Consider the following 24,571-nt stretch of genomic DNA (forward strand, 5'->3'; position numbering starts at 1 on the left):
CATAGGCATTGGGGTGGTTTCAGAGTGGGGCATTATTCACAGGAAAACAGTGAGATTCACTAGGGAGGACATAATTCTTCTGACAGTGACAGGGTCTCATTCACAGAACCAGGACTGATGGTGCATGCAGAGTCAGCGTGCCAAGCAGCACAGGACCTGGATGCGGGTCCCTAATGGTGAACTGAGATCATAGCCGAGGACACTCGGTGATCACATAAGGGACACTCTGTTTGCTCTCTGGGAGATGCAGTTCATTTGCACTAATTGCAGTCTGGGGGCCTGGAGAAGGCAGCTCTGTGCACACATACTGTATTCTCTTTGTTGGCAAAGGTAGCTCTCATGGGGCCCTGTTCCTCCTGGCATTGTGTGTGTGTGTGTGTGTGTGTGTGTGTGTATGTGTGTATTAACAGAGACATTTAAATGCTTTTAAAATATATGTGCATTTCTAATTCTTTGCACTAGGCTTACTAATAGCTCGTGAGGGGAAGCTACAAGATAATAGTGAATTACTTTCCGGAAAAGTTTAGCAGATAACTCATGAAATAAAAGAAATCCAAGAAAGCTTAACCTAATTACTGTGGTTTGCAGGATCTTGCTTTCCTGAAGGAGAGTTCAATCTTTTAAAAAATCCAGTTGACTTATCTATTTATCATCTATCTATCTTTGGTATTGCCAAAGCTAGGGAGGCCGGCTAATTCTCATCTCTAAGAGTATGTATTTTAAAATGCACTTCTGTATACTTTTTTTTAGTTATACAACTTTTGAAGGAATATAGGATCAGGGATATATCCTTCAAACTTGGGAAACACTGCATATTGAATATACTGAATAGTGTAAAATGAGCATGAAAGGAATGCAATCATGTTGATACTGTAAAACTGACATCCTCTAGAGATTAGACAAGATTGACTAAAAAAATAGATTTACTACGTACTTGAAATATTTAAAGATATACGCTAATTGCTGAACAGGTAAACAGAAAAGTAAAAGAAGTCCTTGTTTGGCCAGGCGCGGTGGCTGACGCCTGTAATCCCAGCACTTTGGGAGGCCAAGGCGGACAGATTACCTGAGGTCAGGAGTTCAAGACCAGCATGACCAACATGGAGAAACCCCATCTCTACAAAAAATACAAAATTAGCCGGGCATGATGGCAGGCGCCTGTAATCCCAGCTACTTGGGCGGCTGAGGCAGGAGAATCGCTTGAACCCAGGAGGCAGAGGTTTCGGTGAACCGAGATCACACCATTGGACTCCAGCCTGGGCAACAAGAGTGAAACTCTGTCTCAAAAAAAAAAAAAAAAGGTCCTTGTTCTAATAATGTTTACTCTCTCTCTATATATATGGGGATACCAGACATGCGCATTATGAAAAGTTTTCAACAAGTATCAGGCTAACACCTTCCAAATACATGAAAAGTGCAAACTGTATTACTGTCATTCAGAGATGATCAGTTTTTACTCTTCACTGTGAAAAGTCAACAAAGAATTCCCAGGAAATAAGAAATATTTTTAACAGATTTTGAATCCAGAAAGAGAATTCAAATGTGGGAATGGCCTGACCACACAGGTGAAAATGTTTTGAGTATGTCGGGTGGATGAGAGAAGGGAGTTTATGTATGGGATTAATGGGAGCCAATGCTAACAGAGATATTCTAGTCAAATGTAGGAGGACCTGAGTTGCTGCCCGAGGAATTTGAACTGATGGAAACAGAAGCTCATTCGAGTTTTGAGGACAGTTGCATGACCTGTTTTTGTTGTTGTTGTTGTTTCTTGAGATAGGGTCTCACTCTGTTACCCAGGCTGGAGTGCAGAGGAACCATCATGGCTCCTTGCAGCCTCGACCTTCCTGCGCTCAAGTGATCCTCCCACCTAAGCCTCCCAAGTAGCTGGGACTACAGGTGTGTGCCACCATATCTGGCTAATTTTTATATTTTTTGTAGACATAGGGTTTTGTCATGTTGCCCAGGCTCGTCTTGAATTCCTGACCTCATCTACCCGCCTCAGCCCCACAAAGTGCTGGGATTACAAGTGTGAGTCATTGTGCCCTGCCATGACCTAGTTCTGGTTCAGGAATTTTTACCTATGGTGGAAAAAAAGGTAGTTGGATCAGGAAGGATCCTCAAGGCATACAGATCAGTTAGGGAACTACAGTCCACACATGAATTAATAAGGCAGTGCTCTAGGATGGTGCAGTGATATTTCGAAGGAAAGGATGGGAGTCAAAGGCCCTTTTGTGCCTAATAAACAATACCAAGACTGGGGAAAAGAAACATAAAGATAATTCTGAGGTATACGGGTGAAATGTAGAATTAGAGAAATCAGGTAAAGGGCTTCGTGAATTGGTTTGCTTGTTCGTTCTGTGGCAAAGAGTTTAAGTGAAATGTACTGCATTTAAGTTGCAGAAGTAATGCTTAGGTGATGCTGTCCAGTGGGCAGTAGTTAGAAATATACCTTAAACACAGGAGAGCAGTGAAGGATGCAGATAAATCTATAGAATTTGAAGCCATGGGGCTGATATCAACTCTAACAAGATAAACAGAAAGACGAAAATATCTAAATATAGGTGACGTTAATGTTAAGGTTTCCAGGGGATATAAATTTTAAATATCGGTTCAAAACAATCTGTAAGCTGATGTAAGGATGCACCATACTTGTCTTTAAATCTAACATCACTGCTGTGAGTCTAGTAAAAGACAAATACAATGGAATACAATGCAGACTAAATCCTCTAAGCTGCAGGATTGCAATTTACTTTGGGGAGGTCAGAAGTCCCTTTGTCCTTGGCATGGTTAACAGTTCTGGGAAATGTGTTGGAGAGCGGATGAGTTCAGGTATTACTAGATCCAAATCTCAACTCTGCCAGTAAATAAACTTTTACTTTAGTTAAGGACTTTAAACAAAATTTCAGTATCTCATTCATAAAATAAGTATAGAATTATTATGGGACTAGAGTTAATATATGTATTATATGCCCGGTCCATTGTTTGCATCCATTAGAGGAGAGTGGCCATTACTAATTTTTATTTTTCTAATTTTTTATTATTGACAAGGATAAAACTATATATCTAAGGATAGAATTGTATTGATTTCCATTACCAAGGCAATATACGACAGAGAGATGTTTCTGTCCTGACACTGAAAAATCATTACATGGTTTTCCTAGGTGCCATGGGCTAACTCTATGTGTCTGGTGTAATTTTGAGCAGAAGGAAAGAACACTCAGTAAAATAAACATTCACATGTCATGTGAATTTTGATAACACTGATAATGTTAGCAGAACTGGATAACTTATATATCTAAAGGTGGTCACTGACTTTATAGAGATAAGGTCTGGGAGAAAGAAAACTGCAGTTTAAGTATAATCTCTAGTTCAAAGGAGAAAAGATGAAAAAAAAATAGGTATCAGATATAAACTGAGGAATCATAACCTTTATTTACTTAAAGTTCCGGTTAAGTATATATGAAGCCAAATACTGGTAGATTTGATGCTTATAGATGCACAGAATTTTAAAAACTAGGAATTTTTTATACCCACAGAGGGATGTAAGTTCATTGTACACAATTTAAAGAAATAAAAGCAATATGAAGTTTTTGGTAACTAGAAATGTATAATACCACTTTGAAAGATATACAGGTAAAATAGTGGTTATATGTCTATATATCACTAAGAAATATATTTACGCTTGTATTTTGTTATATAAGACTCAGGATAGCATGGCAGCCAGACATATGGGTTGTGGACCAAGATTTCCTATATATGAACTCCAGTTACTGGCCAAAGTATCTCAGTTTCCTAATCTGTAAAGTAGTACCTAGTTAATGGAACAGTTAAGATAGTTAAATGAACTAATACCTATAATGAGGTTAGGCTGCTCCTAACACATGGTAAGCATTCAAAAGAAGGGAACTATTTCATTACTTATTACTATTGTCAAAACTCCTTTGTAATGGAATAATATTACCTCAATATGCTTTTTATATTCTCCAAATGTACCTTATTGATTACAATATTTATGCTCTGAATTGAAGTCTGATAAATTATTACTATAGTTAGTTGATATAGGACAGTATTAACTAAAATTTAAGTGACATGTTTTTCTCTTCTTTTTTTGTTTGTTTGAGATAAGGTCTCACTCTGTTGCCCAGGCTGAAGTGCAGTGGCACCATCATGGCTCATTGCAACCTTGACCTCCTTGGGCTCAGGCGATTCTCCCACCTCAGCCTCCCAAGAACCCGGGACTACAGGTGTGTGCCACCATGCCTGGCTAATTTTTGTGTGTGTGTGTTTTGCAGACATGGGGTTTTGCCATGTTGCCCAGGCTGGTCTCAAACTCCTATGAAATTGATCCACCTGCCTCGACCTCCTAAAGTGTTGGAATTATAGGCATGAGCCTCCACACCTGGCCAGGAACGTGTTTCTCAGTCTTCTTTGAAATCTCCTGTATCTGTTGAATGTGAAGAATGTGAAGAACACGAAGGCAGGGCAGAGACACTGTGCTAAAAAAGAAAATCAATGTGATGAGGTTCAAAAGGTGAAGAATTGGAAAATGTGTATCAGAGGAGGTCAAAGAAATTCCTAAAGTCTCTACTCAATAAACATAAAGAAAAACAAAGACACTTCAAAGACCGGGATTGTCAAAGGACTTCTAATAATGGATGATGGACCATATTGTGGTTTAAGACTGTTCCGCTTATTTTTGAACAGTGGGTGAAGGGCTGCCCGATTTGTATATCTCTCGTCTCCCCATAACAGGAAAGAAAAGCACAGTATAAGGGCCACTTATCCAGCAGGCTTATTTACAGAGGCACTGTTGGCAGCATCCATTCACTGTCTTAAAAACCTAGAGTTGGCTAAAAGTTATTCTCTACTATCATCACGCTGAGGAATCCAGAGACAGTCATACGGCTAGGGTTGATCAAGAAGAGTTCAGTTTTATCCAGTTTTTGTGGGGATGATGAAGACCTCTTAACCATAAAAGCACATCATCTTTATGCTTAAGGTATGAATAGAAGGACATTTTGCTTTCTAGATTCAGTAAGCACCATAATTAAACAAGTTTCTAGTTTAAAAGTCTGTGAATCAAGAATGCTTCATTTTATTTGCCCTACACAGATAAGAAATGAAATAGGGATCAGTGATCCTGGTTTAGCAGGAATATACTTTTTACACTTTTAACTACAAGATGTTAAACAGTAAGAAATTTTGCAAATGTTATCTGACCACAGCTTCTGCTTCTTTTTTGGTTACTGCTTCAACCCAGCTGAGTTGTTCGGCTTCTCACATCAAAGATCAGCTAAGAAAACTATGTACTATCGATTTAATTCAAATGTAATTACATAATTAAAAGCAAATATTTTGACACAGATACTTCAGAATCAAAAAAGAGGAAGGTATCTAATTGCTTGAAAATTGCCACATCCTTTCATAGGAGATAAGTTACATTACTTATAGTGATTTTTAGCATTTGTATCTAGAAATCAATGATACTAGAGTCAGTGGATATATTTTAACTCACATATATTAATGGAGGAGGTTGTCCTCCTCTGAGTAATCAAGATAAAAGCACCTTAGGTTTTCTACCATGATTAGCACATCAATTTTTGATCTCCTTATGTTCATCTTATGTTCAATGAAGAACACTTTTTGGCATTTTGAAAAAGGAAGATAAAAAGTAAGCTTATGAAGTTTTTCCTTGATAAAAGTAACAGCATGAAAATTCAAATACTGTGTTAGTAGAGAAACAGTACAATAAACATGAAAATATAGACATCAAAGTGGTAGTAAGAAATATCTTAAGAATACTATGGGCCGGGCGCGGTGGCTCAAGCCTGTAATCCCAGCACTTTGGGAGGCCGAGACGGGTGGATCACGAGGTCAGGAGATCGAGACCATCCTGGCTAACACGGTGAAATCCCGTCTCTACTAAAAAATACAAAAAAATTAGCCGGGTGAGGTGGCGGGCGCCTGTAGTCCCAGCTACTCGGGAGGCTGAGGCAGGAGAATGGCGTGAACCCGGGAGGCGGAGCTTGCAGTGAGCTGAGATCTGGCCACAGCACTCCAGCCTGGGCGGCAGAGTGAGACTCCCTCTCAAAAAAAAAAAAAAAAAAAAAAAAGAATACTATGTATGAAAGGTACACATGCTAACAGTTTTTTAAAAACTTTAAATATGGACTTTAGATTTTTTCAATGCCCACTGCTATGCTACCATTAAAAAAATAAAAAATAAAATGAAATTTTGGTGACTTACTCCAACACGCTACCAAAATGCCATAGTTTTGTTGTTGTTTTGGTAATATTTATGAATAATTTTATTTTAAAAATCTATTTCTGATGCTGTATTAATAAGAAAAATGCAAATCCATACCTGGCACAAGCACATTTTATATTTGTGTCTAATTCTTTTGAGACAGAGTCTTGCTCTGTTGCCCAGGCTGGAGTAAAGTGGCATGATGTGGGCTCACCACAAGCTCCGCCTCCCAGATTCATGCCATTCTCCTGCCTCAGCCTCCCGAGTAGCTGGGATTAGAGGCACCTGCCACCACGCCTGGCTAATATTTTTGTATTTTTAGTAGAGACAGGATTTCACCGTGTTAGCAAGGATGTTCTCGATCTCCTGACTTTGTGATTTGCCCACCTTGGCCTCCCAAAGTGCTGGGATTACAGGCATGAGCCACTGCCCCAGGCCTATTTGTGTCTAATTCTTTACATATGTGGTATAATGATCATAAATCAAAGGCACGGCTATTATTTTCCTTGTTCAAGGGTAGGGGCTTCACATTGTTAATGTATAAAGATATATTCTTCGTGTTTCCAGATCAGGTGGTAAGGAGAAAGAAACAAATATATGGGCATTCTGTAGTTGTAGCGATTTTTGAAAATTGTATTCATCGAAGTTGTAAACTAAATCACATGACATAACCTCTACTGACAGAACTGCAAGCATAGCAAGACTTCTAAGAAGATTTTCTCTAATATTAACAAAGACCTCAAAACTTTACACAACCATATATAAGACTCGTAATATCTTACAGAGGTTTCGATCATTCACTATATTGCTACTAATATTATATAATTGAAATAAAAAATTAAAGTAGTTGAAAGAATATGACAAAAATTTTTTTTGGCATATTCTTTCAGCTACTTTAATTCCATGTCCTTTCCATTTGTTATCATAATCTTCTCTCTTTGAAGATAATTATAATAATTTACATGTGAACACATAGATGTAAGAAATACATATGTGTGTGTATATATATATCTTACTATGTATCTGGATATGCATCTATGTGTACATATATATCTTAGATCTAAAACAGTGGATTTATGAACCCATAAAAAATGTAAATGACTAACCTGGTGTTACTACTACTCCATTTCCATTGACCACGGGCCTCTCTTCCTCTTCCTCCTCAGGAGGCTCTATACTGGCTTTCTCCATGTTGCTCACTGATTTATTTCTCTTCCTTTTTCCTTCAGCACTTGGAGTGGCTCCTGGAAGTATCTGGTCTGTTACATTTAACAATAATGGTGCTGGTTCTGCTGGCGGCTTTGGGGTACCGTAGTAATTGTCTGCAAACAATACCAAAACATTCTTGGAGTTAAATATTTCTTCTGTGTACATAATTTGTGAAGAATGGAAATTATATTAACAATTATATTAACACATATTTATCCTATTTTATATGTACATACATAGACACATACATATATATATGGTTTTCTATCTATATCTATGTGTTTCTCTATATACATATTTATTTGTTCCTTTTGTTGTATTGGAATTTAATGCTTAGACATATAGATCGATCTTCATTCTCATCTTTGTGCCAAACCAAAATGTAGTCTTATGTGCTATTCCCAAGTGGTACATAGTTAATTTTAAAATTATCCAAATTTTTATAACCAGACTTGATTATAACCTTTAAAAAAATAAGTATGTTAAGAGTACAGGTAATTTTTTTGTAGTGGGGGCATCTCACACTATTCTGGAAAGGGAAAGCGCATTCTGCTATTCTGTAGCTTTCAAAGGATTATAGCTATTTCCTTGATGTGCACAGCATCCTGCCTAGAGCTGTATCCCTGTGCCAGTCTAGTGGTTCCCATGGCTGCTGACAGTGGGCCTGCTGCTCTATTCACTCTTCAGATTACCACAGCTTTTTTTTTTTTTTTGCCACAGCTCCATTATCTGGCTATGGAATCATCTGTTTCACCCATCCATCTGCAGCACTTTTTTGAAAAGAGAATCATTCTTATTTATTCCCATATTAAAACCTAGCATATAATAATCATGGAATAAATGTTTATTAAGTGACCATCTTTATTATTTCATTTTATTGAGACAGAGTCTCACTCTGTTGCCCAGACTGGAGGGCAATGGTACAATCTTGGCTCACTGATACCTCCGCCTCTTAGATTTGAGCAATTCTCGTGCCTCAGCCTCCCAAGTAGCTCACACTACAGGCATGCACCACCATGTCTGGCTGATTTTTGTATTTTTAGTAGAGATGGGGTTTTGCCATTTTGCCCAGGGTGATCTCAAACTCCTGACCTCAAGTGATCCACCTGCCTCGGACCCCCAAAGTGCTGGGATTACAGGCATGAGCCACTGCACCCAGCTGTGAACATCTTTGTATGTTCAAGGTAAAACACTTTATGTAAAATAGCCTAACATTTTGATTGGTAAAGAACAGAGGTAGTGTTTTTTTGAAATCAATCTTACACACCAACTTTGAACCTATATCAGTGTTTTCAGTTAATTGAGTAATTTATGCACTTATTTGCTCATTCATTCATTAAAATCTTTATTGGTACTAAGTTATGCACCCAGGCACTCCAGTATGTTTGAGAGAAAAAAGATGAATACAATACAATCCTTGTCTTCCAAGATGCTCAACAGTCTAGTAAGGGAGACCATATTTGATGTCAAACAGAAGAGCATTATAACAGGGAACAGGAGTAAGCACTGCAATGGAGGAGATATACATAAGGAAGGAAGCACACCTCACTGTCTGCAAAGGCCACTAAACACATTTGGGAAAAAGGTGTGCTGTGAAAGGAACAACCATTAACCAGAAGACATAGAATTTAGGCTTGGCTTTTCTATATCACTAAAAGGAAGTTACTTAACCTCTGTAAGGCTCAATTTCTTCATCTGTAAGTGGGGAAGAACAATAATTGTTCTAATCACCTGTGTTCTGGGCTGCAAAAAACCACAACCTACTCAAGTTAAATGTGATAGAGATGTGCTATATAAATATATAAGATGGCTAGTTGAGGGATATATTCCTCTGTTCTCTCGCTGCTATAAAGAATTGCCGGAGACTGTGTAATTTAGAAAGAAAAGAGGTTTCATATAACTCACATTTTCACATGGCTGGGGAGGCCTCAGGAAACGTACAATCATGGCAAAAGGAGAAGCAAGCGCCTTCTTCACAAGGCATCAGGAGGGACAATGAACATAGGAGGAACTACCAAATACTTATAAAACTATCAGATCTCGTGAGAACTCACTCACTATCATGAGAACAGGATGGGGGAAACTGCTCCCATGATTCAATTACCTCCACCTGGTCTCTTTCTTGACAGGTGGGGATTATGGGGATTACAATTCAAGATGAGATTTTTGGTGGGGACACAGCCAACCCATGTCAAGAAGAAAGGCTGACAAACCATGAGAAATAATGGCAGAAACAAAGATGTCTACTCCAGACACTTATGTTGCCTTTGATAGCCCTGAAATCTCCAGGGGGACAGCCACCAAAGGGACAACGCACAGTGCAAACTGCCTCTATGAGAATGGACTCCAAACTGTCCTCAGCTGCTCTGATTTGCTCATTTCTAGGGAAAATCCCAGGTAGGATCATCTCATTGGCTGAGCCTCCATCACATGAGAGCACTTGGGCTGCCAAGGAAGTGGAAGAGATGTGCACTTTCCTTTGAGTTCAGTAGAGGGACTGGGAGGTAGAACCCTACTGAGAGGTGAAGTGGGCTAGGCTTCTGGGATGGATGGGGACTTGGAGAACTTTTCTAACTAAAGGACTGTAAATGCACCAATCAGTGCTCTGTGTCTAGCTAAAGCTTTGTAAACGCACCAATCAGCACTGTAAAAACAGACCAATCAGCTCTCTGTAAAATGAACCAATCAGCAGGATGTGAGTGGGGGCAAACAAGGAAATAAAAGGGGCCACCGGCACCTGCAGCTGCAACCCAGTCGGGTGCCTGAAAACTGTTTTTTCTCCTTTTGCAGTAAATCTTGCTGCTGCTCACTCTTTGGGTCTGCACTACTTTATGAACTATAACACTCACCGGGAGGGTCCGTGACTTCATTCTTGAAGTCAATAAGACCAAGAACCCACCAGAAGGAACCAATTCTGGACACACTACCATCCACCCGTTTTATCTTGGAGGCTCTCCAGGTAGAAAGGGTCTCCCCCTGGGTAGAAAGGGCCTTGGAATGCTGGCAGGTAGAAATGACAAATCTCCACTCCATTTGCCTTCTCACTGGGTTGTTGTGAAGATGAAGTAAGAATGTATGAGAAAGAGCTTTATAAAAAAAAAAAAACTATAAAAATTGCAGTGGTTTTAACAGCAGTGTAAACTTCATGCTGGCATAAAGTGAGCAAATATTCTGAAGGCTAGCTGTGCCAATAATGCCATTGCTCATCACTATAGATACTCACAGTAAGAGAGTAATGCAAGAAAAAAAATTAAGTTGTAAAGTGGTTCTTATCCACATACTATAAGTAAACAACTTTTTTCTTTTACAGTCTGCAAAGTGGATAATACACACTTTGCTAAATGTTACTATCTAATTTGATTTAGAGCATTTAAAGTGAATCAGACCTCTATATGTACCAGACAAATTCTGAGCAAACAAAAATGGATAGTTGCTCCCTAGAATCAATGAACTTTTATATTTCAGCATTCCTAAAGGCTAGCACAACTTTAGTTGTGTTGCTATGTTGCTATGCTTTCTATAGGATCTCAACACATACTACTTATAAGCATAGTGTAAAACTAACCTATGCGTATCTCAATAAATGATACATGATTTTAAAGTAGTATTCTAATATCTTTAATACCTTTAATATATAGTACTAAGAAAAATGGATCACACTTCAGTGGTTTTTTTTTTACTATTTGTCTTGTCAATTTTAAATTTCCCTGAAGTAAAAAAGTAAATTTCCTTTTATTAATTAGACATAAATGCATAGCACAGGCTAAAACCAAATACTAAATAACAGATCCTGCTAAATTTATATTACTAATTACACCTATTGGTATATGATGTGACTGTAAATTATACAGCAATATTCTATTTCTATATTTATGAAATTACATCAGATTACATTTTATATGTAAAAATATGAATCATTAGTTAAGACATTAAGATTATTGGCAATACTAGCAATATAAAAGAAACACATACATAATCCATACTCTTACTACACTTGACAAATACAATTCATAGAGAATAAGCTACCCTAAGCCAACATTTTTATCTCATTGCATAATAACTAGGAAACCAGAAATACCTAGACCAATGGCTGAAGAATTAGCCAAGCAGTCAGGCAGCTAACTCATTGAACTGACTCCCTGATATAAATGCATTCAAATAAATGTATCAAGGATAAAATGTTCCTTTTAGGTAACATACCAGTATGTTTTCAGAAAAAAAATAAATATCCAAACTGTTTCAAAATACAATTTGGAAAAATTGTTCCCTTAAAGATGACATGCCTATATGCATAGTGCCTGGATGTAGAAAATCTAAAATTAAAACAGACAAACAAAACCTCCACAAACCCACAACAATATGGTGTAATGCTTAACAGCATAAATCCTAGTGAGATAAACCTGACTTTGAATCCTGTGTCCTCTAATCTCACTACCTCTTTACATCCCTAAATCAATTCAGTTAAAGTGGGAATGTGGGGCTATAAGATGACCACAGTCACAAAAGCAACTATAACTATTACTACTGCTAGTATGTGCATGTAGTTACATGCATGTAGTCCCACCTACTCAGGAGGCCGAGACAGGAGAATCGCTTAAACCTGGGAGGCGGAGGGTGCAGTCAGCCGAAATCGCGCCACGGCACTCTAGCCTGGCAACAGGGCAAGACTCCATCTCAAAGCAGTAGTGACCACTGCTACAATGTGCTAACCTGCTCACTGTCATGGGCATTTTACATATGTACTCTTGTATCAAATGGGGAGTAGGGTAACTCTTACCCCACAGTGCTGTTATATAGATTAACTCTTACCCCACAGTGCTGTTACACTAGATTAATGATACTAAAAGGATGTATGACCTGACCAGAGCAGAGTAGATGCTCAAAATAGGGTGCTACTTTTGGTATTTATTCATCACAATACAGCACGAAGTCATTCTGCCTATGCAGTTAATAAAATAGAGACCAGGAAATTAAACTATTTCCTAATATTATATATAAAGCAAGTAGAAAACTTATATCTCTTTGACTTAAGAACCTCATCTCTTTTGAAAATACGCTGTTGCCTCTTAAGAGAAAAAAAAGTGTGATGCAATTGCAACCTGCCCAGAACTCGTAGTGGAGAACTTCATTCAAAGCCACAGTCAGTGAACACAAATGTCTCAGTTTCAAAAGGGAAAGGCAAAATTGCTACCAAATCATACAGCAAGGACAGTTTAGGAATTTTTTCCATCCACTCCTTTAAAGATAAGAGTGTGTGTGTGTGTATTTTGAGTACAGGCTTTTCTAGAGCACTTTTCACGGAATACGTTTGTACTTGTGAAGAAATGATCTGTACATTAGCAGTTTTGTGTAAGTTTAATATCAAATTCCACTAACTTATTGAGTATAACAAAATGATACATAAAATTTTCACCTTACTTCTGTCATATTTGAATAATCTATAAATTTACATAGTCTTCTTTGTAATCAATGCCTGCAAATTAAGAGAGAAAGTCATTTCAGGACCCTGACTTATTCTTCAGTTTTTTAACTACCTATGAACAGATTCTTTTTTTCATCAAGGTGTGGCTATGAAAATGTGAAACAGGATGACTGTACTCTATTATACAAATAGAAAAGTTGACCGGGCGCTGTGGCTCACGCCTGTAATCCCAGGACTTTGGGAGACTGATGCGGGAAGATCATGAGGTCAAGAGAGAGAGAGACCATCCTGGCCAACCTGGTGAAACTCCGTCTCTACTAAAAATACAAAAATTAGGTGAGCATGTTGGTATGTGCATGTAGTCCCACCTATTCAGGAGGCTGAGGCAGGAGAATCGCTTGAACCTGGGAGAAGGAGAGTGCAGTCAGCCGAAATCGCGCCACTGCACTCCAGCCTGGCAACAGGGCAAGACACCATCTCAAAAAAGAAAAAAGAAAAGAAACGTGTTCCAAAAATTTGAATAAAGAGAATGGCCCATTGTCAATAATTTATTTTATAATAAAAACATTTAATAAATTCCCATTTACACAGGACACTCACACAATGTATTGCAAAGGGAGAGGGACTAAAATAGATTATGAACTAAACCTGCCAGGCAAAGTCCTTGCAAAACCTAATCCCTTACCCATTTTAAGGCAGACCTGTCCCTAGGTCATCTGAAAGCAATGAGAATAGCTTTCTAAATAACTTTTCCTGTACTGTACTTGAAACCATCATGGAATTATTCTTCTGCTTTCTCTGTAGTCAACTGACCTTTGCATAAAAGTTGTATTTTAAGTTTCTAAAGTGATGATTTTACCTTTCTTCTGGTTCCTCCCAGATTTTTTCACATTGATTTAGTGGTAAGGCTAACGGGAAAAACAGGAATACGGAACAATTTCAACGAATTTTAAACTGTTTCCTTTTTTGTACCCCCAGTCTTCAGTCAATGGTAATAGACACCAAAATATTATTTTCTGAGATGCACCATATTCTTTATGCTTTTAAATCCCAGTATTATGGCAAGAAATAGGAAAGACACTAAAAACCAATTTTAGGTATGAGGAAATGTAAACATGCAAGTAGCAGATACTTTGAAACACTTTCATTTACTTCTAACACCTTTTATCTTTAAACAAGATCAGTTTTCATGATGGAAACATATCATTTGCTATTTAGTTTATTTGGCTTTTTAAGTTGTAGATTCAGATGCTTACTCTGTTGTTTCAGTCCTTCTGGTGTATAATAATATGTGTCGGTTTTATATCAAATAACCATAGATCCTTCCATATGGCTCCCAAGTGGAGATGGGTTTCACGAAGGTAATAAATATACTTGTCTTCAAGATACCACACAGATTAAGGTCATGACTTCTATTCCTCCCAAATATTCTCAAATCCTTTTTTCCCATTTTGGTAAATGGAAAGAATGAATTTTGGATAGTGGTTCAGTAGAAGAGAGATGATTGCCTGCAGGACCCACGGGGCATGCAAACAGCACAGCTCATCAATGGGATTCCCAGAGAGCTTGAGGATTTGTCTTCGTGTTGGAAACAATATGTGGCAAACTTTAAATGGTTGAGAATCATGTTTGTTTTTATAGTTTTATAAATGAAGCAAATAGTTTGATGCTTGGCCTCCTTAATAGCACCTGCAAAAATGGACTCTGACATTAAACAGAGGAAAGATTTAGAGTTCCAACTGATCATAATTATGTTAGAAAACTTGCCAGATTGTATGTAAACAATCATTTTATACACATCAGAGATTTAGATGTATATTAATAGAAATAGATAAAACATCAAAGGATCCCAAATTCAAGCTTTAAGACATGTTTAACATATTAAACAAGAGATAGTAACGAGTTAAAACTATTACCAAAAATCATTCTAATTCATGTCACCCATGGCAAAAGAATCACAGTCATATGGCTATAGTTAGTAAACGAAGTGAGTAAATATAACCCGGAAAATATTCTACTTTTCTAAATTTGGATTTTCTACCAGAAAATAAGACAGAAATTCTTACTGCAGAATTCTTTTGTCAACCAATTTTTGAAATTCTTTTTGTAAGCAGCTCTGATGCTTACACTTGGTTCTGAAAAAAACAAAAATGTATCATTTCCTCATCATGTCAAATGTAGTTAGCAGCTTGAAACCAAGATGCAGAAACTCCCTGACCTCGAAAGATAATGTCTTTTTCTTTTGTGGTGAGAAAGTATTACTCTTACTCGTATCAGAAATAAGAAAAACATACAAAATAGCATTTTGTCATCAATACTTATACTGAACAGTAAATTGCCGAATTTTTAGAAATTCAGTGTTTAAGTGACTTTCAGAAAGTCCACAACTTTACAAAAAGTGGGAATATTTCTTTTTTCTCATACATGGAATTGAATTATTCTTAACAAACCCCACCTAAGAATTTCAAATTTGTTGTAAAGTAATGCTGGTATCACAATGTAATCTCCAATGACATACATCTTGAATTTACTGTATTATTCACCAGTGCTCTCCAGAAAGTCATACAGATAGTTCAATTTGACTAACATTTCCTGACACTTGTTTGCAAGTCCTCAGAGGTCATTCTGACTGAATATTCATTTATTCACGTTAGCTAATGTAGACAGGCACAGGATAAATCTTTGATAAATGTATGTCCACAGACTGGCTAGGGAAGGTGGTTTGCTCATGTAAAGGAAATTGGACACTCTTTCTTTCAGTGACTCTTCCCTTCAGGTGTTATCAGAGTAGCTCAGAACATTTCCCACCTGCACCAGATAGCAGATGGAAAGAAATTATAAAGAAGTCACATATGATTTGTTGATGTCAAATATACACCTGCTTCCAAAAGAAGACATTTGAATATTTATAACTATAACATAAACTTTAAATTCATGAATATATCCCATTTAAACAATGTATTAAATCCCTTAGAATAGCACAATCTAGTAAAAATGGAATGCAAGCCACAAATACGAGCCACATATATGTAATTTAATTTTTTTTTGTTTTTAATTTTCTTTTCCTTGCTAAAGGAGATGTGGATTTTTATTTATTTATTTATTTTTATTTATTTATTTTTAGGGACATGGTCTCACTATGTTGGCCAGGCTGGTCTCAAACTCCTAGCTTCAAGCCATCCTCCTACCTTTGGTCTCCCAAAGCACTGAAATTACAGGCATGAGCCACCACACCCGACCAATCATCTTAAAATTTTCTAGGTAGCCACATTAAAAAAGAAAAAATGTGAAAGTAATTTTAATATTTTTCTTTACCCAATATATCCAAAATGTTGTAATTTTAATACATAATCAATAAAAAAGTTACTGTGATATTTTATTATTTTAACACTAAGTCTTCAATTTCCAGTGTACAGTTTACATTTACAGCACACCTTAATTGGGACAAGCCCCATTTCACATATTTTATAGCCATATGTTACTAGCAGCTACTATACTGGACAGCATAGCCTTAGATAATCCCTTTCATCAAATATCGTTTTAAATTACTATATTGTCACCTGAGTAACTCATTTTTCTCACAAACAATAAGCTGAACTTCTCTGCTGTAAATAACTGAGAAAATTGAGTAGACACCAAAACACAATAACAACTGTAGGTGACAATGTGTCAATGATATTTCTCTTGTTTGATTGCTTTGGTCCATTGAGTACCTGTAAAATGTTATTAAGCATCTAACAGATAGATGTACATGTCTTAGCAACACTCTCTCATTCTGCTTCCTAATCATCTATTTTATCACTTTATCTTAACTTGAAATATTCATTTTTAACTTTATTATTAAGATATAGGATAGAAGGTGGAAAAAAAAGAATGAATGTTTTAGGTAAATAAGCATGGACTTGTGTGAGGACCCTGTTCTTGTGTTCAGGGATAGGACTGAAGCGCCCTCTTTATAATAATTAGTCATAACTCACAGACAGAGGGATTGTTGACTCATGGCAGTAGTGTGGGAACAGACAATATTCATAGTCATCCTTTTCTCTTGTATTTTCCCTGTAACTCCCTCTCACTTTGATCTCCCATGGTGTTCAGTACCCAGTGCCTCATGCTTCTCTTTTCATTAGGCTCCTACTTTCACACCTCATGCTCAAAACAATTCCAATTTTCTTTTTTTCTGGACACATGATATGTGTCCCATTTCCAATTTCCTTTCAGTCTTGACAAGTGACTGGGTTACCACTCTGATAAACTAAACTAAGATGTCAAGGATTAAAATCGGCTTAAGAGGCTCCATATGATACCTGCATTTTAATTAGAGTTAAAACTCTAATCCAAAAGGTTAATCTTAAAATTTGGGAAATAACTAGTCAACCACTGGAAGAACTTATTTTTCAGAAGAGCCTTTGGTGCTTCTCAAATCACAGTGGAGGTGTTATCCTTGGCAGTCAGGGCTTCTGGCAGGGAGATCTGATGACCCTGCTCCTTCAGGGAACTCAAGCAAAATGCAGATGCAAAGATATTTGGAAAACAGTACTGAATAAAAAATAACTTTAGTATAATTCCAGCTAGTGACAAACTTATAAGTCTACCTTTTGGAATGGAAACCTTTGGCAATTGTATTATTAATGTATTATTAAGTTTTTTTTTTTTTTTTTTTTTTTTTTGTGACAGAGTCTGACTCCATCACCAGGCTGGAGTGTAGCGGCATGATCTTGGCTCACTGCAGTCTCTACCCCCTGGGTTCAAGTTATTCTCCTGCCTCAGCCTCCCAAGTAACCGAGGCTACAGGCACACACCTCCACGTGCAGCTAATTTTTGTGTATTTAGTAGAGACGGGGTTTCACTATGTTGGCCAGGATGGTCTTGATCTCTTGACCTTGTGATCCGCCCGCTTTGGCCTCCCAAAGTGCTGGGATTACAGGCATGAGCCACCGTACCTGGCCTTGTTTAAGATTTTTAAGTGTCTAGTGAGCTCAATGCTTAAGAGACAATCCCTTCATGGCTCAGTGAATGAGAAAATGAAAGTGAAATTTTGACAAATTTATAGATCGGCATTTGTACAAAGCTCAACAGATTCTTGTGATAGTCATCTTAATTAAATTTTTTCTTCAAAAATTGATAAAGAAAACTGAACCTTTCAAAGAAAACACTATTTTTCTCACACAACATTTATAGCTTGTCGTATAACTTCCTTCTCCCAATGGTGCTATCAATTGTGATACTATAAAATTACTGAGAAATTAGGAGACCTCTACCACTATTTTTGGTCACTGTCTTGTAAATACAATACCCAGGAAAATTTCTCATTAATCTTAATCTGATTGTTGGTTAATGATTAAAGAAATTTGCCAAATACCAAATCTCTAACCCTCAGTTGCTAATAAATCAGAAAAACAATAAAAAAGAAATTTCATTTCTCCTTGAAGAATTTGGTTACTAGATTTTCCCCAGCTGTCTTGACATGGTAAGAGCTCTGACACAGAGTCACTGGATCTGGGTTCTAAACAGGGTTCTACCACTAACCTCCTAAATGACTGTGAACTGGGCAGCAAACTCCCCTCAACCTCAGATTCCTCACTGTGAAAATACAGAATTAGGACATATCTCTAAAATACTCCTCACCTCCAAAATTCTGTAACGAAAAATTTAAAGGATGCAAGGACAACAGGTTTTATTTCTTTTTCATCATATTAGAAAGCCCTGAATTGATAATGAATAGAGAATAACAATAAACTAAAGCCAACAGTTTCACTTACTTGAGAACCTGGACGCATTTGCTTTCCTGACATAAATGTGGAAAACTGTCATTTGACTGTATCTTTATATGTCTTTGCACAGTCCCTTCTGCGAAAGTGGTTGTGGTTGCAGAGTGTTTCTATTTTTATTCCAAGCCTTTCATTTGCATCCATCCCTGTTGGTGAATTAGAGAGTCCCTAAGTATATCTCCCATAGGATGTAGACTATGATTACTTTGTGGAAGGTCATATATAAAGCACTTTGACTTTCTATTTTAGTCTATGTGATACTTTAAAATTTACTGACTTTTTTGGAGTTGACATTTTCATTGTAATCACCTTGTGATCTGTGGGACACAAACATAAAGCCTACCTGTTAGATTATGGTTAACGTTAGCAGCAATTTAGATGTAAGTAGTACTAATGCATAAGTCAGAAAAACAACGAACAAACCAAAGAGCTTAAGAAGGTTTTCTTTAGCTTTTTGGCATATAACCCTAGGCTTTGACTGCATGATGCTAGCATGTCTTACTTAACCTGGATTTTCTTTTACCTCTGAATCAATATGACAAAGAAAACTCTGTCTGAACTATCGGCATTTTATATTTAAAACTCTGGAAATCAACTACTAGTTCTTTAAAGGTGTATATTTTACTGAGGTATACCTCTTCTATTCATCACATTTTTATATTATAACTTGGCCTTTCATACCACCCTTCAAATTATATAGCAAATTATGAAGTGTCACAAATAAAAGTTTATTTGGAAAACCTGTTGCATTACTGAGAAATGAGCAAAGTAGGGAAATAAATGTGTGGGTCAAAAAGACCAGAAAATAAATAGGAAGAAGAAAAGAAAAGTAAGGACAAGGAGGCATTGGAGAAAGATGAGGAAAATAGATGATGAAGAGGAGAACACCAAAGAGGAAGAAGAGAAGTGTCATGTGCAATTTCATGAAGTTGTAAGGTTCCAGTGTAATCTCTGAGGTGACATTTTGGTCCAAAGCCACACACATAAGGTCATCTGTGATGACCTGGTATCTGAGAAGATACTAGAGCTGCACTATGCAATATGGTAGCCATTTGTTTTTTTTTGTTTTTTGTTTTTCGTTTTGTTTTTTTTTTTTTGAGGCGGAGTCTCGCTCTGTCGCCCAGGCTGGAGTGCAGTGGCCGGATCTCAGCTCACTGCAAGCTCCGCCTCCCATGTTTACGCCATTCTCCCGCCTCAGCCTCCCGAGTAGCTGGGACTACAGGCGCCTGCCACCTCGCCCGGCTAGTTTTTTGTATTTTTTAGTAGAGACGATGTTTCACCGTGTTAGCCAGGGTGGTCTCGATCTCCTGACCTCGTGATCTGCCCGTCTCGGCCTCCCAAAGTGCTGGCGTTACAGGCTTGAGCCACCGCGCCGGGCCGCCATTTGTTACATCTAGCTGTTGAGGACTTGAAATGTGGCTAATTTGAGTTGAGATGTGCTGTCAATATAAATTGTACACTAGCTCTTAGTACCACAAAAGAAGTAAAATATCTTAGTAATCATTTTTACATTGATTATTTGTCAAAATGGTAATATCTTCCATGTCACTTCCTGGGCTAGTTCTTCTGAAAAAAAGTAAGACTCAATAAGTAGTCAACTACTAGTAAGTAATGACGTCCATAACTCATAAGAGTGAGTGAAGGTGAGGAGTCATCAACTTAAGGATCCAGGACAATAGACACTTGATAGGCGAGAAACTCAGTCAGAAAGAATATCAAGGGCTACAAGGGGGGGTTGAGCCGCTTATTGGCTAACCAAGCCAACGGCAGCTGAGTGATGTGCAGAGGGGAAGGTTATCATACATCTAATCATCTTGTCATTCATGGAGCAAGCATTTACTGATAGCCTATTATTTGCCAGACACAGGTTAACTCAAGGAACAGTGGTGAACGAAATAAGCACAGTCCTCTTTGAAGTTTACCTTCTACTGAGGGAGATAAATATTAATAGAAAAATCACACAAATACAAAATTATAAACTCTGACAAGAGCTGAAAAGGTCAAGTGGTGGTGTTTTGAGAACTCCAAGAAGAGTTCAAGTTAGCCTTTTTAAGAAAAAAATGGAGGGCTGGGCACGGTGGCTCACGCCTATAATCCCAGCACTTTGGGAGGCCAAGGCAGGCAGATCACAAGATCAGGAGATCGAGACCATCCTGGCTAACACGGTGAAACCCCGTCTCTACTACAAATACAAAAAAATTTGCTTGGTGTGGTAGCAGGTGCCTGTAGTCCCAGCTACTCGGGAGGCTGAGGCAGGAGAATGACATGAACCTGAGAGGCGGAGGTTGCAGTGAGCCAAGATCGTGCCATTGCACTCCAGCCTGGGCGACAGAGCGACACTTTGTCTCAAAAAAAGAAAAAAGAAAAAAATTGGAATTATGATTGAATACCCAGTCCTTTTCCCTTAATCTGTGCCAAAATATTTACAGATCAATACAGATCTTTAGGAAATGCATGTTGTTTAACCATGAGAAATAAAATTGCTCCACTGTTCTTAAACTTGCCCTTAGTACTTTTCTAAAAGCCAAATGGCTAAACTATATGGAAATGTATATATGTGTGTGTGTGTTTGTATGTGTGCTCCCAAATAAATCCAGTTGCTTGCCAAATCGAAAATTAGCAACATTTCTGCTAATTAGCCAGATAAGCTCCTCTTCTCTCAGTTTAACCCAAGACATAGTCTCTACTGAAAATACCTCTAACATTCACAAATCCAAGAGCCGTGCAGTTTGAAATCAAAAGTTTTGTTTTTTACAATAGAAATCTAATTGAAGCTAGAAGTGACAGCAGGTTTAACCTGATATGGACCTTTGTTTCTAGACTGATGACCAGTGTAGTCTGGTCATGTCCTGCTTCTGATAGTGGGGGAGCAAGAAGAGTTGGTGAAGCGGAGACTTCTCCATAGTACTGATGTCTACAGTGAAATTAGAAAAAAATTGAGTAAAATGAAATAAAGGCTCGAGAGGTGCAGAGAAGGAAAAGCAGTCCAGGCAGAGGGCACACATTTGCAAAGCCTTGAATCTGGAGAAATAGTAGTAGCTTGGAAGAACCAATAGGAAAACACTCAGGCTAGAGATAATATGGAGCCAAATAGGCTTTGTTAAAGATTTGGGTCAATTTCCAAGAAATAAAAGGAAGCCTGTGGGTTTTTAAAGGCATTCAGGTTTGTTTTTAAAATAGATGTCAGGTTGCAGGATGTAAGAGAGATTGGAGGCAGCAAGAGTGAAAGTCTTGAGGTCAATGAGGGATATTTACAGGGGTAAAGATGGTATCTTTGAAATCGCCTTTGTAAAAATTATAACTGAAGAAATCATGACAGTGAAAGAGATCTGTCCTAACTGACTCCATCTTGCTTTTAACATCCAAATTGCTTTTGTTCATATCTGGGTGCAGGCTGAACTAACTTTGGGAGGAACTTATAGTTTAACTTTGAAACAAAGATGAAAACAGCTGTTTCCCAAAACAAACCCCCTTTTTGCCTGGTTATTAGATTGCCTTTGCAGGACTAACAAATTAGCCACAAAATTAACAATTACGGTTTAAGAGTCACTGTTTTAAAACCTGAGATCAGGGCTTGAGATATTTTGCAGACCCTGCATTTCAAGGAATCCGTTGACACCACCTAGATCGATAACCTGGCTCATCTAGTCCTGTCCCCACCCGGCCCCCGCCCACCCCACTCAGGAACTGACTCAGAGCAAGAGGACAGCATCAACTCTCTGTGATTTATCTTCCAGCTGACCAATCAGCACTCCCTACTTTCTGACCCTCTACTCACCAAATTATTCTTAAAAACCCTGATCCCAGATTTTCAGGGAGACTGATTTGAGTAATAATAAAACTCTGGCCTCCCATATAGCTGGCTCTGTGGGAATTAAACTCCTTATTGTGATTCCCCTGTCTTGATAAATTGGCTTTGTCTGAGCCCCGGGCCAGGAGAACCTGTTGGGTGGTTATAGCTTGGGCTAGTGGAAGGTGATGGAATAGAGACAAAGATGGTACCAATTAGGTTCCAAAGGAGAAGAACAGAAAACAGAGTAATGGTTAGGAAGGAACTATTATGAGCAGCTTGTGCTTGAAGTCTTTTTCTTGATGACCTCCCCTTATCTCATTTGGAAATAAGCAGTCTTGGACAGATCTAAATTTGCTCCTAATACTCAGTATTTCTTTAAAAAAAAAATTCAATAGGATTTTGGGGAATAGGTGGTGTTTGGTTACAATGGATAAGATCTTTAGCTGTAATTTCTGAGATTTTGGTGCACTCAGCACCTGAGCAGTGTTCACTGTACCCAATGTGTAGTATTTTTATCCCTTGCTCCTCTTCCATGCTTCCCCGAGTCCTCAGTCTGTTGTATCATTCTTATGCCTTTGTGTCCTCATAGCCTAGCTCCCACTCATAAGTGAGAACATACAATGTTTAGTTTTCCATTCCTGAGTTACTTCACTTAAAATAATGGTCTCCAACTCCATCTAGGTTGCTGGGAATGCCATTATTTCATTCCTTTTTATGGCTTAATAGTATCCCACTACACACACACACACACACACACACCACATTTTCTTTATCCACTCATTAATTGATGGACATTTGAGCTGGTTCCATAGTTTTGTAATTGCAAATTGTGCTGCTATAAACGTGTGTGCAAGTGTCTTTTTCATATAATGACTTCTTTTCCTCTCGGTAGATACCCAGTAGTGGGACTGCTGGATAGAATGGTAGATCTACTTTTAGTTCTTTAAGAAATCTCCACACTGTTTTCCATAGAGGTTGTACTAGTTCACATTCCAACCAGCAGTGTAAAAGCATTCCATTTTCACCACATCCATGCCAACATCTATTTGTTTTCAATTTTTTAAATTATGACCCTTCTCGCAGGAATAAGATGATATCACATTGGGGATTTGATTTGCATTTTTCTGATAATTAGTGATGTTGAGCATTTTTTCATGTGTCTTGGCTATTTGTATATCTTTTTGTAAGAATTGTTTATTCATATTATTAGCCTACTTTTTGATGGGATTGTTTTTTTCCTTGCTGATGTGTTCCTTGTAGTTCCTTGTAGATTCAGAATATTAGTCCTTTGTCACATGTATAGTTTGCAATTCTGTGAATTGTCTGTTTACTCTGCTGATTATTTATTTTGCTGTGTAGAAGCTTTTTAGTTTAATTAAGTACCAACTATTTATCTTTGTTTCTGTTGTATTTGCTTTTGAGTTCTTGGTCATGAAGTCTTTGCCTAAGTCAATGTCTAGAAGGGTTTTTCCGATGTTATCTTCTAGGATTTTTATAGTTTCAGGTCTTAGATTTAAGTCTTTCTTCTATCTTGAGTTGATTTTTGTATAAGGTGAGAGATGAGGATCCTGCACGAATCTTGCCAATTATCTCACCACCATTTGTTGAATAGGATGCCCTTTCTCCACTGTACGTTTTTGTTTGCTTTGTCGAAGGTCAGTTGCCTGTAAGTATGTGGCTTTGTTTCTGGGTTCTCTATTCTGTTCCATTGGTCCATGTGGCTATTTTTATGCTAGCACCATGCTGTTTTGGTGACTATAGCCTTATAGTATATTTTGAGGTTGGGTAATGTGATGCCTCCAAATTTGTATTTTTTGCTTAGTCTCACTTTGGCTACACGGGCTCTTTTTTGGTTCCATGTGAATTTTAGGATTGTCTTTTCTAGTTCTGTGAAGAATGGTGGTGGTATTTTGATGGGAATTGCATTGAATATAAAGATTGTTTTTGGCAGTATTGTCATTTTCACAATATTGATTCTACTCATCCATGAACATGAGATGTGTTTCCATTTATTTGTGTTGTCTATGAGTTATTTCAGCAGTGTTTTGTAGTTTTCCTTGTAGAGATCTTTCACCTCCTTGGTTAGAGATATTCCTAAGTTGTTGTTGTTACTATTATTATTTTGATTATTG

The 24,571-nt window shown here is 37.7% G+C and overlaps 1 protein-coding gene across 4 annotated transcripts in view; it reads right to left on the reverse strand.

Moving 5' to 3' along the window:
• The window catches only part of MAGI2 (membrane associated guanylate kinase, WW and PDZ domain containing 2), a 1,467,283-nt gene that overhangs the window by 520,138 nt on the left and 922,574 nt on the right, over positions 1 to 24,571 (reverse strand). For all 4 annotated transcript variants that reach the window (XM_033194948.1, XM_033194950.1, XM_033194947.1 and 1 more), the window contains exon 4: positions 7,354 to 7,569. In XM_033194948.1, coding sequence (XP_033050839.1) covers positions 7,354 to 7,569 — 216 coding nt within the window. The remainder of the gene's footprint in view (positions 1 to 7,353; positions 7,570 to 24,571) is intronic.

The sequence above is a fragment of the Trachypithecus francoisi genome, unplaced genomic scaffold (genome assembly GCF_009764315.1).
Source record: "Trachypithecus francoisi isolate TF-2019V2 unplaced genomic scaffold, Tfra_2.0 Lachesis_group4, whole genome shotgun sequence".
Taxonomy (NCBI): Eukaryota; Metazoa; Chordata; class Mammalia; order Primates; family Cercopithecidae; genus Trachypithecus; species Trachypithecus francoisi.